Source organism: Carcharhinus amblyrhynchos, chromosome 3 (assembly GCF_965287045.1).
Source record: "Carcharhinus amblyrhynchos chromosome 3, sCarAmb.v2.hapA, whole genome shotgun sequence".
Lineage (NCBI taxonomy): Eukaryota > Metazoa > Chordata > Chondrichthyes > Carcharhiniformes > Carcharhinidae > Carcharhinus > Carcharhinus amblyrhynchos.
Window position 1 is genome coordinate 136,580,716 of NC_137326.1, and position 16,384 is coordinate 136,597,099.

The 16,384-nt window shown below is 49.7% G+C and overlaps 1 protein-coding gene across 1 annotated transcript in view; it reads right to left on the reverse strand.

Annotated features, from left to right (window-relative positions):
* The window catches only part of fndc3ba (fibronectin type III domain containing 3Ba), a 314,503-nt gene that overhangs the window by 61,801 nt on the left and 236,318 nt on the right, over positions 1-16,384 (reverse strand). The window contains exons 18-21 of the mRNA XM_080186086.1: positions 13,585-13,690; positions 8,547-8,713; positions 5,961-6,074; positions 1,362-1,511 (exon numbers count right to left, since the gene is read on the reverse strand). Coding sequence (XP_080042212.1) covers positions 1,362-1,511; positions 5,961-6,074; positions 8,547-8,713; positions 13,585-13,690 — 537 coding nt within the window. The remainder of the gene's footprint in view (positions 1-1,361; positions 1,512-5,960; positions 6,075-8,546; positions 8,714-13,584; positions 13,691-16,384) is intronic.

Here is a 16,384-nt window from a genome sequence, read left to right on the forward strand (position 1 = left end):
ATGTCCTTGAAGTTAAACGCGTGCAGATAGCAGGGGTTACACATGTGTCCATTTGTGAAACTGACAAAATTACTCTCAGAATGCAATATCATTATCTTCACATTCAGAACACAAGTGCAAACCAAAATTAATATTAAGAGGTGAAAGCAGCCTGCCGGTTTATATTGATATGTCGAAAATAAATGATCAAAGGGTACTTTGAAACGTTTGCAGGCCTGTGAGTGATTTGATGAACACACTGAGTCTGTGAAATGCAGAGGATCACAGCTTCACAACGATTCATTAGCAACTGGTGACTATTGCAGAATAAAGACAGAATCGCGGAGGCAATAGCCAGCATCTTCCCGCACTGTCACAATTAAATAAAATTAAATAAAATAAAAGAAATAGAAAATGAAGCGAATTCAAAACAGCACCTCAGTATTACACAGCGACAGACCCGTCCCCACCAGTGCTGTACCCCAGTGTTATACAGCGACAGACCCGTCCCCACCAGTACTGTACCCCAGGGTTATACAGTGACAGACCCGTCCCCACCAGTACTGTACCCCAGTGTTATACAGCGACAGACCCATCCCCATCAGTACTGCACCCCAGTGTTACACAGTGACAGACCCGTCCCCACCAGTACTGTATCCCAGTGTTATACAGTGACAGACCCGTCCACACCGGTACTGTACCCCAGTGTTATACAGTGACACACCCGTCCCCACCAGTACTGTACCCCAGTGTTATACAGTGACAGACCCGCTCCCACCAGTACTGTACCCCAGTGTTATACAGTGACAGACCCGTCCCCACCAGTACTGTACCCCAGTGTTATACAGTGACAGACTGTACCCTTTGTGTTCCCAAGCAGGTTTTCAATGCTGAATGGCATTGTGGGTCACCCATTTATCATGGACAGTGTGGTTCAAGGAGGCAGCTCACCACCACCTTCTTAAAGGCAAATAGGGATGGGCAATAAATGCTGGCCAACCCATCGAGCCCCATGTCCTGGCTATAGGTAATGAACCAACTCGCTTCACATAATTAAGAACAGATGTTCTAGTTTACACCACTTTGGTCTTTGTGGGATCTGACTGTGTATAATTTGTCAGTTGTGTTTCCTATGTTGGAATAGTGATTTCAGATAGTAAACCTCTGTGCCTGTGACGTATCTGGAAAGGCAGACTGGCCTCTGGTTTTCACTCTCATCCAAAATCGGTGGCATTAAAAGACGTCGGCAGACTTTGATTAGAAGAATGAGGTGGTTGTTGTGGTGCTCTATGGCTGTGGGGTTGGAAAGGCCCAGTAGCAGAGGCTGAGTGACGTGTGTGTCGAGGACAGTGGCTGTGATAGTGATGCGGTAAAACCCTCACCTGTAGCCGGCAGCAGTAATGCGTGGCTGGTTTGAGATTGTCCACCTCGAAGGCTGTCTCCATTCCGCAGTACAACAGTTCCATGGAGTCCTCCTCCTCTCCCCATTCCAGTCGGTACTCCGAGATATCAGCACCATAATTCTCAGGACTCTGTAACCACATGCAAACATCGAGTGGCGTGTGAGTTACGAATGTAAAATCTGTAGCAACACGTCAACTTTTACAATTTCTGGATAGCCCATGGCATTTTACGCACAGTGAAAGGCTGGGTCACAGCTATCTGTGAACACATCAACAGGAAAGAGTCTGAGCCTTACCCCACCGCTATGCAATTCAATAATGACTGATCTTGTCTGCGTTGACCCTTCAATACCCTAGCTGAACAATCATCCATCAATCATCCATTGGAAAGGCTATGGCCAGGTGGTATTATCACTAGACTATCGATCCAGAAACTCAGCTAATGTTCTGGGGATCTGGGTTCGAATCCCGCCACGGCAGATGGTGCAATTTGAATTCAATAAAAAAATCTGGAATTAGGAATCCACTGAAGACCATGACACCATTGTCGATTGCTGGAAAAACCCACTTACTTCACTAATATCCTTTGGGGAAGGAAATCTGCCATCCATACCTGGTCTGGCCTCCATGTGACTCCAGAGGCACAGCAATGTGGTTGACTCTCAATAGCCCTTGGGCAACTAGAGATGGGCAATAAATGCTGACCCAGCCAGCGATGCCCATGTCCCACAAGTGAACTAAAAAAAATCTCAATCCAGATGGCTTTGGTTGTCCCTCAGTAGCTCCAGATGTTTGCAGGGGGGGGGAGAAGGTTCCAGATTCACTGCCCTTTCCAATGAAGACACATTTCCTGGCGTCCGCACTGAACAACAGGGCGCAAATTTTAAACAGCAATTAATTTTGCATAACAATGGGGTCAAAGGTTATCGGGTGTTCGTGGAATGTGGAGCTGAGGATACAAACACAGCAGCCGTGATCTTACTGAATGGTGGGATAGACTCGAGGGGCCGAGTGGCCTCCTCCTGTGCGTAACTAGCATGGCCGCACGTGAAGACATTTTCCCTCACCGAGTGGCTACGGTTTGCGATGCACGGCCCGAGAGTGAGGTGGAGGCAGATTCAGTCGAGATATTCAAGAGGCAATGGGATCACCTTAAAAAGGGAGAATGTGTGGGCTTATGGATAGAAAGCCGGGAAACAGTACTCAGTGTGCTGTTCCTTCGGAGAGCTAGCACGGGCACAATGGGCAGAATGGCCTCGTCCTCCACAACCATCCTGTGAATCTAAGTGAAGAGATTGCAGAACGCAGCGGAGCATTGGGATTGTTAGGCTGAATTGAATAGATTTATTCTGGGACATGCGAGAGGGGCAAGGTGCGGATACGCTGATTGGGTGAGATGAGGTAGGCTGAGGGGAGCATAAACACTGGCACAAAATGGTCTGTTTGTGTTAGACACACTGTGTCACTCTCAATAATACCACTGCCCTGGGAGTGCATCATGTTCCGACAGTCAATGAGTATCTTTAAGAAATATGAAGCTTTGCTGAGAGTACAAATGGCAAACTAACAGCATCTGTAACCATTCCTGCACTTGCTGTTTGTAGGGATGAAAGGTAGAATGAACCACTTCTAATTACATCCACATTACCCAGGCTTTTTAAATCAGAAACATCATTGATGAAGGATGATATACCAATGTCTTGTGCATTAGTTAAATTGCCCTTCCTTCACAATAACTGCTTTCTCCCAGAGCTATGCATTGCAGCCCAGTTAATGGGCAAAGGAGCCAACTGAATACAAAATTGGCTGGAAGACAGAATGATGTGGAGATGCTGGCGTTGGACTGGAGTAAACACAGTAAGAAGTCTCACAACACCAGGTTAAAGTCCAACAGGTTTATTTGACAGTAAAAGCTACTAAATTTCGGGGTTTGAGACTTCTTACTGTGGACGACAGAGGTGGTTGTAGAGGGTTGTTTTTCAAACTGGAGGCCTGTGGCCAACGGTGTGCCTCAGGGATCGGTGCTGGGTCCACTTTTGTTTGTCACTTATATTAACGATGTGGCGATGCTGGCATTGGACTGGGGTGGGTGCAGTAAGAAATCTCACAATACCAGGTTGAAGTCCAATAGGTTTACCACGAGCTTTTGGAGCGCTGCTCCTTCCTCAGGTGAGTGGAGAGTTGGGTCCACAAACACGGCATATGTAGACAGTGATACAATTGCAAGTCCTTTTCAGCTGTGTTTCTTCCATGCAGGAATACTCTGGATATTAATCCTCCATTCCCAGAGAGGCAGTTTGAAGTGTTGGGGTCACGCTGTTGTTGAGGGACAGAAAGAGGGGCCCCAAGTTCTGACCAATATTTCCACACAGCAGGCACGGGGCAGAGAGAGTACAACATCACACCTTGTGAAGGAGTGGCAGTGGGTCAGGGCAGCTGAGTAAACTGGGGTGGGGCCAGGGAAGTGGGGAGAGGGGGTGCCTCCAGTCCCTGCTACCCCAGTTTTGTGATTCATCACCCTGCCTGGTTTGCAGAGCGGAGTCGGAGCATGGGACCGCTTTAGCTCCGGTGACCTGGAAAACCATTTCGGCTGCGTGAAGAGGGACGCAAGTCACCACAAGATTTCAGGAAATGGCCGATAATTAAAACGTTTCAAGTGTGACCTGCAAACCCCAAACCAATTAAAACTACTGAACTAACGCTCTCAAAAGCTGCAGGCGGAGGAAGAGGGGGCCACCCAGGACAATCCAATCAAATCGGTTTCTTGTTGGCTAATCACCAGAGTAACGAGCGTCTCCACACCGTTAGCCTGAGGGAATCTCGAGCACTCTCCCTGAGCCACTCCTCCACACAAATCAATGGCCCTCGCTCTGTCTCTCTCCAGCTGTGTGAATAGTCCTGTCCCTTCTTTCTTCGAATCCTCACAAACTAATTAGAACACAGCTTCCTCCGCCATGAAGAACTCGCTGTGTTCTCTTTCCTGTGAGGAGAGGGGGTTGGGTTTGTGAACCATATTTCAGTGTGAATTCAACACAAGAGATTCATGCTGGAGAATCCAGCAATCTGTATGAGGTGAGCACTTGGCATACCACGGAATACACACCAAGCGCAAGAACATGGGCTCTGAAAAGACAGGCACTTGGTGGCCAGCACAGACATGATGGGCCGAATGACATCTTTCTGTCCTGTAAAATGCAATAGGCAGGACCTCACCCACGGCTGGGATTCTCCAGTCCCACTGCAGCCATTCAGCTCAGCGCCAAATTCTCTGTCCCCGCCGGCAGTGTGGCAGGGTTTCTGACATTGGAGCATTCAGACCAATGACTCACTTATTCTATGTTCCATTGTAGGTGTCCAACACTTTTCATCACTGTTAATTAAACAGTTCACTGCTGGCACGGAGGTAACAGCAGTGTCCCCATCAAACACTCCCAGGACAGGTACAGCACAGGGTTAGATACAGAGTAAAGCTCCCTCTACACTGTCCCCCATCAAACACTCCCAGGACAGATACAGCACGGGGTTAGATACAGAGTAAAGCTCCCTCTACACTGTCCCCATCAAACACTCCCAGGACAGGTACAGCACGGGGTTAGATACAGAGTAAAGCTCCCTCTACACTGTCCCCATCAAACACTCCCAGGACAGGTACAGCACGGGGTTAGATACAGAGTAAAGCTCCCTCTACACTGTCCCCCCATCAAACACTCCCAGGACAGGTACAGCACGGGGTTAGATACAGAGTAAAGCTCCCTCTACACTGTCCCCCATCAAACACTCCCAGGACAGGTACAGCACGGGGTTAGATACAGAGTAAAGCTCCCTCTACACTGTCCCCCATCAAACACTCCCAGGACAGGTACAGCACGGGGTTAGATACAGAGTAAAGCTCCCTCTACACTGTCCCCCCATCAAACACTCCCAGGACAGGTACCGCACGGGGTTAGATACAGAGTAAAGCTCCCCCTACACTGTCCCCCATCAAACACTCCCAGGACAGATACAGCACGGGATTAGATACAGAGTAAAGCTCCCTCTACACTGTCTCCATCAAACACTCCCAGGACAGGTACAGCACGGGGTTAGATACAGAGTAAAGCTCCCTCTACACTGTCCCTCCATCAAACACTCCCAGGACAGGTACAGCACGGGGTTAGATACAGAGTAAAGCTCCCTCTACACTGTCCCCATCAAACACTCCCAGGACAGGTACAGTACAGAGTTAGATACAGAGTAAAGCTCCCTCTACACTGTCCCCCCATCAAACACTCCCAGGACAGGTACAGCACGGGGTTAGATACAGAGTAAAGCTCTCTCTATATTGTCCCCTCAAACACCCAGGACAGATATCGTACCATTATGGCTCCCCAATCTCAGCTGTACCGGTGTGCCTTAGATTCAGCCTCACATTTAGAGATTGTGAAATGCCCCGAGCGAGAACACTTTTTTTAGTTGTGTGCTTTCTGAGTGTTTGTGGTGAGTTGGTGGCGATGACTTGATTCAGGAGCAGTGTTGTGAAAGTGGGGGACTTGCTGAAATCTCATGTCACACAGGAGGCTGTGTTTAATTGTGACTTACCTCCCAGCTCACAAGTACACTGTTGGCAGACGTGCAGGTCAGTAAAGGTGCTTTACACTGAACTGGTGGTCCTGTTGCTGTTGTAACATCTGTTGCTTCAGAGTAAGCACCGTACTATCGTCAAAAACAGAAGCGAAAGAGCAGTGTTAGACGAGGAAGTCTTGAATTATAACATCACCTTTCACATCGTCAGATTAACTCAAAGTGCTTCACACTTTAGGTAAGATATATTCGTGCTGTTTTCGGTACTGGGCTAGTTACTTCCTTGGGCGTGGAGAACCTTGGAAGATTCAGAGTTTATCAAGAGGTTCTGTGGCAATATTCCAGAAATTGGAAATTTGAATCCCCACCACACCACTTTTGAAAATTTGACCTCAGGTTTACAAAGAAGGACCTCTTATAGGGGTCTATAAAATAATGAGGGGCACAGATCAGCTAGAGAGTTAATATCTTTTCCCAAAGGTAGGGGAGTCTAAAACTAGAGGGCATAGGTTTAAGGAGAGAGGGGAGAGATACAAAAGTGTCCAGAGGGGCAATTTTTTCACAGAGGGTGGAGAGTGTCTGGAACGATCTGCCAGAGGTGGTAGTAGAGGTGGGTACGATTTTGTCTTTTACAAAGCATTTAGACAGTTACATGGGTACGATGGGTATAGAGGATATGGGCCAAATGTGGGCAATTGGGGCTAGGTTAATGATTAAAAAAAAGGGTAGCATGGAGAAGTTGGCCCAAATGGCCTGTTTCCATGCTGTAAACCTCTATCACTCTAAAGAATCGAAAAATTGGTGTCAATAAATGGCCATGAAGCTGTAGGATAAAAACCCAAATAGCTCACTCATGTACCTGCTGCCATCATCACCGGGTTCTGACCTATCAGTGACCCCAGTTCAACACGTGTCAAATTCAAAGCTCCAATTCGACAGACGCCTGTGGGCGGAGCCTGAGAGCACTGAGGTGAAAGGTCACAGCCTTCGCCCCAGAGCATCATCAAGGTTGGAATGAGGTCAGAGACAGGGCGATACGCCCCAGGAAGTGGTCAGGGAATCAAAAGGGGCAGAGACAGATTGACGCCAAGCTTGGCGTACATAACCTTGCAGGTTGTTGGGGGCGATGAAGGCAGGGAGAGGCAGGGAGTGCCAAATGCCCGCTGGAGATTCATCCCGAGTTGTTGTGATGACTGTCGATTTGAACAGAAAGTGCGTGTAGGATTACACATCTCACTGAATGACCATTTGGGCCATCGTGTCTGTGCTAGCCCTTGAGCTATTTAACCCCTTCTGGGAGCCCTGCAAGGTTTCACTTGTCTGCCGATGATCCAATTCCCTTCGGAAAGTTATCATTGAATCAGCTTTCAGGAAGAACATCTCAGATCCCAAAAACCCACAGCAGGAATATTGTCCCATTCTTTCTGGCAAAGCCAGCCCAGGGGTCACTGCTCCAATTGGTCACTTGGGGGTGACTCACAATTTCAGGGACCCCGGGAAGAGGCGGAGGGGGGGTTACCAGCGTCTGAAAAAGTAATGAATCATCCAGCATGTTTACTATTCAGGAATAGAAGGAAAAAAGGGATCAGTCTATAACTACGGCCTGACTCCCTGCTGGACACATGGTTTGGGTTCAGTGTGACCTCAGGGCACTGGACTGTCAATATAACTGAGAGAGACTGGGCTGTGGTGGCAGGCAGTGACTGGGGAAGTTCATCTTAGAAGCTAAGTACCTTCTTTATACATTTATACAGCAGCTTGAAACTCGTGAACTATTCCAAGCGTGTACCAAACGTAAGGAAATGCTGGAACAAGAGAGCAGCTGGAGGCCATTCAGCCCTTCAATTTGCCCCAGTATTCAACAAGGTCACAGCTGATCAGTCTTGGCCAAAATGATAGGCTTTAAGAAGCATCTTAAAGGATGGGTGGGCATTTAGGGAGGGGGCCCCCCAAGGCCCCCCTCAGCAACTCAAGGCTCGGCTGCCAGCAATGAGGCATCAGACACAGGAGAGTGACAGGAGACTCAAACTGGAGGAACATCAGAGTACCAGAAGTGTGTGGGGTTGGAGGAGGTTACAGAGATGGGAGGGATCGGGAGGGCGGATGAGGCCACGGAGAGATTCAAAATCAAGGATGAGAATTTTAAAATTGAGGCTTTGCCAGATCAGGAGCCAATGGCAGTCAGTGAACAAGGGATGGAGGAGTGAGGGGGGGTGTGCAGGGAGAGGGGAAAGCTGGGGTGACGAGTGAATGGAACTTGGTACAGGTTAGACCCCAGGCACAGAGATTGGGGTTCATTCAAAGTTACAGAGATTGGAAGATGGAAGACGGGGCAGGAAAGCATCGCAAGGCTTGAGGTGACAAAGTGGGCGGATGAGGGGTTCAGCAGTAGATTGGTTGAGGAGATGGGGGATGTCACGGAGATGGAAACGAGAGGAGTTATGGGCAGGTTATTGGGGGTGGTGGGGGGGGCATTGGAAAGTCGCATAGAGAGATGTTAGACTTGGAGGTGACTCAGGGTTGCAGCAGACCCCCCTGCCACCCCCCCCACCAGAGATCCATCTGCATCCCCACCCCCCCACCCCACAGGGAGAGGATACTCACCCCTGCCTCATTGGCAGCTCTCACCCTGAGCTGATAGGTGGTTCCAGGCAGAAGGCTGCTGACAGTACATTCCAGGTCAGGACCACAGTAAACATCGGCAGGTTCCAGCTCCCCGTGACGTATCTCCAGAGTGTACTCTGTAACTGTCGAATCGCCATCTGGGGGTCCTTGTCAGAGCAAATCAACGCAATCCATTTACAACATTCGGATTTCCCTGAAAAGGAGCTTTCGTTTCTTTCCCCAACATCAGCGCCCCGCTCCCCCCCTCTCCCTCCCTACCCCCTCCTCCCACCACACTCCCAAAACCAATCCCTATCCCTCCTGTCTCGAGGGACGGGGAGAGAGGTGATTCAGCCTCTCAAACCTGTTCTGCTGTGCAATCAGATCATGGCTGATCTATATCTCAACTCCAGTTTAAAGTTTATTTATTAGTGTCACAAGTAAGGCTTACATTAACACTGCAATGAAGTTACTGTGAAAATCCCCTCGTCGCCGCACTCCGGTGCCTGTTCGGGTTACACTGAGGGAGAATTTAGCACGGCCAATGCACCCTAACCAGCACGTCTTTTAGCCTGTGGGAGGAAACCGGAGCACGCAGAAAAAACCCATGCAGACACGGGGAGAGTGTGCAGACTCCACACAGACAGTGACCCAAGCTGGGAATCGAACCTGGGTCCCTGGCGCGGTGAGGCAGCAGTGCTAATCACTGTGCCACCGTGCCGTCCCTCTTTGCAATGTAACCCTTCCCTTATTAAAATCTATCAAACACAGTTTTGAAATCTTCAGCTGACCCTCTGCATTCTCGGCCCGCTGGGGGAGAAGGTTCTAGATTTCCACCAGCCTCTGTATGGAGAAGCGCATCCTGACAAACCCGGGAATGGTCTGCTCTAATCTGAAGATTTTGCCTGTTGATGGTTGCTTGACTATGTTGTTCAGGGACACAGAGATGGGTAATGTTTGACTGCAGGCTGATACCATATGTAAGGATGGTCTAGGCTGTCTGCTCCTTTCCACGTTAGTGTCCGGATGTCCCAGGAGAGGGAATGTGCCGTATCCATCGGTATGTTCAACACCTTCCCTAACAGGTAGGCTCCACAGGGACTGGGTGTGTCATCAACCTCCGCGCCCCGCCCCCCACCCCCACAACGACATTTTCATTTGATTCGATCAATTAAATCTCTTGTCCTTTGTTGCAATGACCCCTTAAGCTGCTGTCAATTAGTGAATTTGTTCGTTTCAGCTGGTTCTAAAACGAATACAAGGAGGGACTCGACAGTCCACCCTCTTTCTTGGTACGTCCCCGGAGAGAGAGAGGGAGAGCAGGAGGTGTCTACCACAACCCTCGTGGCCTTCACAGGGACTGCGATGCATCATCAGCTCCAAATATAGCATTTCGGTTTAGTTTTGATAAGTTTCTGCTGGAGCTTTTGCTTTTAGTTACAGTGTCATTGATAAAAGAACAAAGAAAATTCCAGCACAGGAACAGGCCCTTCGGCCCTCCAAGCCTGCACCAACCATGCTGCCCGACTGAACTAAAACCCCCTACCCTGCCAGGGACCATATCCCTCTATTCCCATCTTATTCATATGTTTGCTTAGACGCTGCTTAAAAGTCACTATCGTATCTGCTTCCACTACCTCACCTAGCATTGAGTTCCAGGCACCTACCAACCTCTGTGTAAAAAACTTGCGTCATACACATAAGGTGCCCCTCGCACCTTAAATCTGTGTCCCCCTAGTAACTGACTCTTCCACCCTGGGAAAAAGCTTCTGACTATCCACTCTGTCCATGCCTCTCATAATCTTGTAGACTTCTATCAGGTCTCCCCCTCAACCTCCATCGTTCCAGTGAGAACAAACCAAGTTCCTCCAACCTCTCCTCATAGCTAATGCCCTCCATACCAGGGCAACATACCTGGTAAACCTTTTCTGTACCCCCTCCAAAGTCTCCACATCCTTCTGGTAGTGTGGTGACCAGAATTGAACACAATGGGCTCGATTTTACCAACAATTTGCCCCCTTTTTCGAGCGGGTCAGATGGATCTCGGGGGTGGGGTTGGTGGGGGGGGCAGATGGATCTCTGGTGCAGGAGGCAGGGGGTTCCGCTGCCACTTTGCGGGCAATCGGTAGGGAGAAGGTGGCAAGGGTGGCGATCGGTCAGGGTAGTGGCGGTTGTGGGTAAGGAGGGCAGTGATGTGTGTGTGTGTGTCCCTTATCCACGCTGCCCCCCCTCCCAACTACCCACACACATCGCTGCCCCCCTTAACCACTCCCAGACTGATCGACACCCCTGCCCCCAGCCCCTTCCTCCAATCACCCGCGAAGTGGCAGCGGACCACCCCTGCCCACCCCCACCAGAGATCCAACTGCCCTCCCCCCCCCACCAGTAATCCATACCCAACTGCCCCCCTCCAGAGATCCATCTGCCACCCCCTCCCGAGATACATCTTAACTCAAGATACTCACCCCAAAACCGCCCCCCCCCACACACAATACCCACTGACAACACGCGCCCCCCAACACTCATCCCCAAACACGCCCTCCGCAACACCCACTGCCAACACAGACACTCCAACACTCGCCCCCAAACATCCCCGTCACAACTTCCAGCCCCAAACTGACCCCCCCGCACAACACTCAACCACCCCCCTCACCCAAACACCCATCTCCCAACAGCCACCAACCCACACCACCCCCCCCACCAACGCCCACTCTAACACCCCTCGCCCAAACACCCAGCGGGCGAGTTACCCCAGTGTCCTGACTGATATCCATCCCTCAATGAGCATCATTATAAGACAATCATTATCATGTTGCTGTGTGTGGGATCTTGCTGCGTAGGCAAACTTTCTGCTGCAGTTGCTATCTTACAACAATGATTCCACTCCAAAGACGAGGTGCTGACGTTATGTAAGTCGTCGCAAGTTCCCTTGTTACCGGTGGAAAGCTCCAGGTAAGATCAGGGTTGGGGGTTTGTACAAAATTCCAAACGGCGGGAGAGCAGAGAGGAAAGGTGGGAACGCTCAGAAACTAAACGTTTGATTGATTTTTATGTCCCTGGAATCTCCTAAATTCACAGTGAAAACACATTAAAAAAATTCTTTAATTGCTTTTGTCTGCAATGAATTGGACAAGGGTAGAGTTTTTGGAAAGAATTACATTCTAATTATTATTTTCTGAATGAAGGAACACTGTTCCGCAGTGAGCTCTGTTTAAAGAGTTGACCACTCAATTGGGTACAGAATAATGAGGACAGATTATTAATTAACTCACACATACTCCACCGTAATGGGTTTCGCCGTGTTTCTGTACGTTTTCCAAGTCCTCACAATCTCTGTTGCCCAGTTGGGCTCATTAGCTGGGTGGGACAGAAACCTCATATCACACAGGCTTGTGGGCTGCTGAAGGATCCGTTCCTGTTCTGTATTGTTCTTTGTTCTGCTCAAGCACTTTCAAAATATGTTTGCTGACGTTTAACGTCGATTTATTAGTGTCACAAGTAGGCTTACATTAACAGCGCAGTGAAGTTACTGGGAAAATCTCCTAGTCGCCACATTGGCACCTGTTCGGGTACACTGAGGGAGAATTTAGCACGGCCAATTCATCTAACCAGCATGTCTTTCGAACTGTGGGAGGAAACCGGAGCACCCGGAGGAAACCCACGCAGACACGGGTAGGACATGCAGTCTCCACATAGACTGTGACCCAAGCTGGGAATCGAACCCGGCTCCCTGGCACTGTGAGGCAGCAGTGCTAACCACTGTGTCACTCCTGCAACCCTTTTCCCTACAAATCACTGGATTCTGTCACTGGATATCACTCTTGTCTGTGTCTCAAAACCTCCTGGGGTTTAAATTCCATCTTGGAGACTTCAGCGCATTAACCAGGCTGATAGTCCCTGCGCATTATCAGATCAGCCATGAGCTTACTCAAGGGCAGAGCAAGCTCAGTGGATTGAATGGCCTACTCCTGTTCCTTGTTCCTGTGTTTGTATCAATACTGATGGAGTGCTGCACAGTCAGAGGTGCCATATTCCAGACAAACATGACTATAAACATCATTTGCCCCTTCAAATGGATGTAAATGCCACTAATGTACCATCCCTGAATCCCCCATTATCAACATCCTGGGGGTTACCACTGACCAGAAACCGAAATGGACTGTGGTTACAAAATCATAGGAATCTGGTGTCAAGTAGCTCATCTCCCAACTTTCCAGAGCTTGTCCACAATTAACAAGGAACAAATCAGGAGTGTGATGGAACACACCCCACTTGCCTGGAGGGTGCAGCTCCAACAACACTCAAGGAGCTCGACACCATCCAGGACAAAGCAGCCCGCTGGATTGCTACCCCTTCCACAAACATTCAGTCTCTCCACCATCAATGCACAGCAATGTGCGCTGCAGCAACTCACCAAGATTTCCTTCTGCAACACCTTCTAAATGAATGACCTCAAACATCTAGAAGGACAGGGTGGCTGATACCTGAGAACATCACTGCCTGGAAATTCTCCAAGTCACTCACTATCCTGACTTGGAAATATATTGTCTGTTCCTGAACTGTCGCTGGGTCAAAACCCTGGAACTCCCTCTCTAACAGCACTGCGGGTGTACCTACATCACAGCGGAAGACAGGAAGACAGCTCATTGCCACCTTCTCAAGGGGCAATTAGGGATGGGCAATAAATACTGGTCCAGCCAGCGATGCCCACATCCCATAAATTAATTTTTAAAAATCGAAAGAGCAGCAAGCAGACATATCCCCAGTATCCTGCCAAACTTTATCACTGCAAAATAACACATCTGATCAATAATACATTGCTGTTTGTGGGAACGGTCTGTGTGTAAATTACATATTAGAACAGCGAGTACACTTCACCAAATACGCTGTGACGTACGCAGAAATGTCCTGAGGTCTCGAAAGGTGTTGCAAAAAATGGCAAGTCCATTAATCAGGATAGCTGACAGCAAGCTGCGCATTTACTAACTGCAGCAACACAGACTGCAGCAAATGTTCGCCCAGCAGCAGTGACACTTACCCCACTGGATCTGAAACTCAGTATGCTTCGCTTTCCCCACAAGCCTGGGTGGCTGGCATAGACCGGGTGCAATGCTGTGCGTGCGAACGGACAGACTGTCTGAGCACTGGAGCGTGTGGGGAGAGGAGGAGAGAAGAAATAGCTGGTTACCTCGAGGTGAAGTCATCGGAAGAGTCTATCCATCAGATACAGCGATACCAGGGCCAGAGCTGACCTGGGTCAGCTTCTCCTCGACTCAATACTTTTACTCAAATATCAAACACGCATAGCTTTTTCCTCGTTTGCCAATGAACCATGCCCCCCACCACCCCACCTCAAGCTCAAACAAAAATTTAAAGTTTATTTATTAGTGTCAGCAGTAGGCTTACATTAACACTGCAATGAAGTTACTGTGAAAATCCCCCAGTTGCCATACTCCGGCGCCTGTTCGGGTACACTGAGGGAGAATTTAGCACGGCCAATACACACCTAACCAGCACGTCTTTTGGACTGTGGGAAGAAACCAGAGCTCTCGGAGGAAACCCACACAGACATGGGGAGAATGTGCAGACTCCACGCAGTAACCCGAGCCGGGAATCGAACCCGGCTCCCTGGCGCTGTGAGGCAGCAGCGCTCACCACCTTTGAGCTGCCTTGAAGGATAACAACAGAATCACACGCAAAAAGATCGCAGTTCACAAAGCTCAAAACCCCGAGGTGGGACTGGGAGGGAGTGTGGGTGGATTTACTCATTTTCAATTTATCCATCAGGGGTTTTGGGAACAAGTTTATCGGATAAAACTTCAGGAGTTTTAACGAGCGGGGTGCGTTTACATGTCTATCTGTCCCTGTATCAGTCTGTCTGAGTATCCAGTTTCTATCCTTATATCCATTCTTCCAACTGAATAGCGTTCCGGTGAAATACTGGGAAAAATGAAGCCATTCGGACCTTGTTCCAAGTTCCATTCCCGAGCTACTGCCTCCATCCATCGCCATGGCAACATTCTGGGGTTAAACCAGTCACACGACATTTGGTCAGTTCCCAACCCCATAACCATGGTATCACTAAAACCAACTTTTTCTACCTCCGTAACATTGCTCAACACCCCCAAGCCCCAGTTCATCTGCTACAGAAAGCCTCCATTATACCGACAGCGCTCTGGTCAGCCCCGCACAGTCTACATTCCACAAACTTGTTCCAGACCCTTCCCCCAGCCAGTGGAAAACAGTTTGTCCAGTCCTGTCAGGATTTTATACGTTTCAATGGGATCCCCTCTCATTCTTCCAAATTCCAGAGTATACAGGCCCGGTCAACACAACCTCTGCCCAGATGATAATCCTGCCATTCCCAGGAATCAGTCTGGTGAATTCTTGAAGCATTCTCTCTATGGCAAGTATGTCGTTCTTGAGATAAAGAGAAGGCCCTGTACATCCTTACTCCTGTACTCAAATCCTCTTGCAGTGAAGACCAACTTACCATTTGTCCTCCTCACTACTTACTGTACCTGCATGGTACCTGTCAGTGGTCTATATAATTACTCAGGTGTTTGATGGGGCAGACAGAGGGAAAACTCTTCCACTTGCAGAGGAGGTCAGAATCAGGCCAGAGATATAAAATAGTAATTTATAAATCAAGTAAGGGATTCAGGAGAGACTTAATTACTCAGGAGGTGGAGAGAATGTGGGACTCGCTCCCACCGGGAGTGGGGAGAATGTGGAATTCACTCCCACAGGGAGTGGGGAGAATATAGGACTTGTTTCCACAAGAAGTGGGGAGAATGTGGAACTTGCTCCCATAGAAGTGGGGAGAATGTGTGAATCGCTCCCAGAGGAAGTGCGGCAAATGTGGCACTCGCTCCCACATGGAGTGGGGAGAATGTGGGACTTGCTCCGATGGGGAGTGGGGAAAATGTGGAACTCACTCCCCCAGGGATTGAGGAGAATGTTGGACTCACTCCCACGGAGAGTGGGGAGAATGTGGGACTCGCTCCCACACAGAGTGGGGAGAATGTGGGACTCACTCCTATGGAGAGTGCGGAAAATGTGGGACTCACTCCCACGGAGAGTGGGGAGAATGTGGGACTCGGTCCCACGGGGAGTGGGGAGAATGTGGGACTCGGTCCCACGGGGAGTGGGGAGAATGTGGGACTCGCTCCTATGGAGAGTGGGGAGAATGTGGGACTCGCTCCCACGGAGAGTGGGGAGAATGTGGGACTCACTCCCACGGGGAGTGGGGAGAATGTGGGACTCACTTCCACAGAGAGTGGGGAGAATGTGGGACTCGCTCCCACAGGGAGTGGGGAGAATGTGGGACTCACTCCCACGGGGAGTGGGGAGAATGTGGGACTCACTCCCACGGGGAGTGGGGAGAATGTGGGACTCGCTCCCACGGGGAGTGGGGAGAATGTGGAACTCACTCCCACGGGGAGTGGGGAGAATGTGGGACTCACTCCCACGGGGAGTGGGGGAGAATGTGGAACTCACTCCCACGGGGAGTGGGGAGAATGTGGGACTCGCTCCCACGGGGAGTGGGGAGAATGTGGGACTCACTCCCACGGGGAGTGGGGAGAATGTGGGACTCACTCCCACGGGGAGTGGGGAGAATGTGGGACTCACTCCCACGGGGAGTGGGGAGAATGTGGGACCCTCTCCCACGGAGAGTGTTTTAGCTGAATAGAACAGATACATCTACTGTAAACGAGGGCCTGAATTTTTGTCAAGCCAGAAGGACTCTGCGTGCTAGTCAATATGTCATAGGAGCCCAGAATCTGGAATCTCCCCCATCTCCACCACCCCAGCCGCCCATGTCACTCACACCCGAA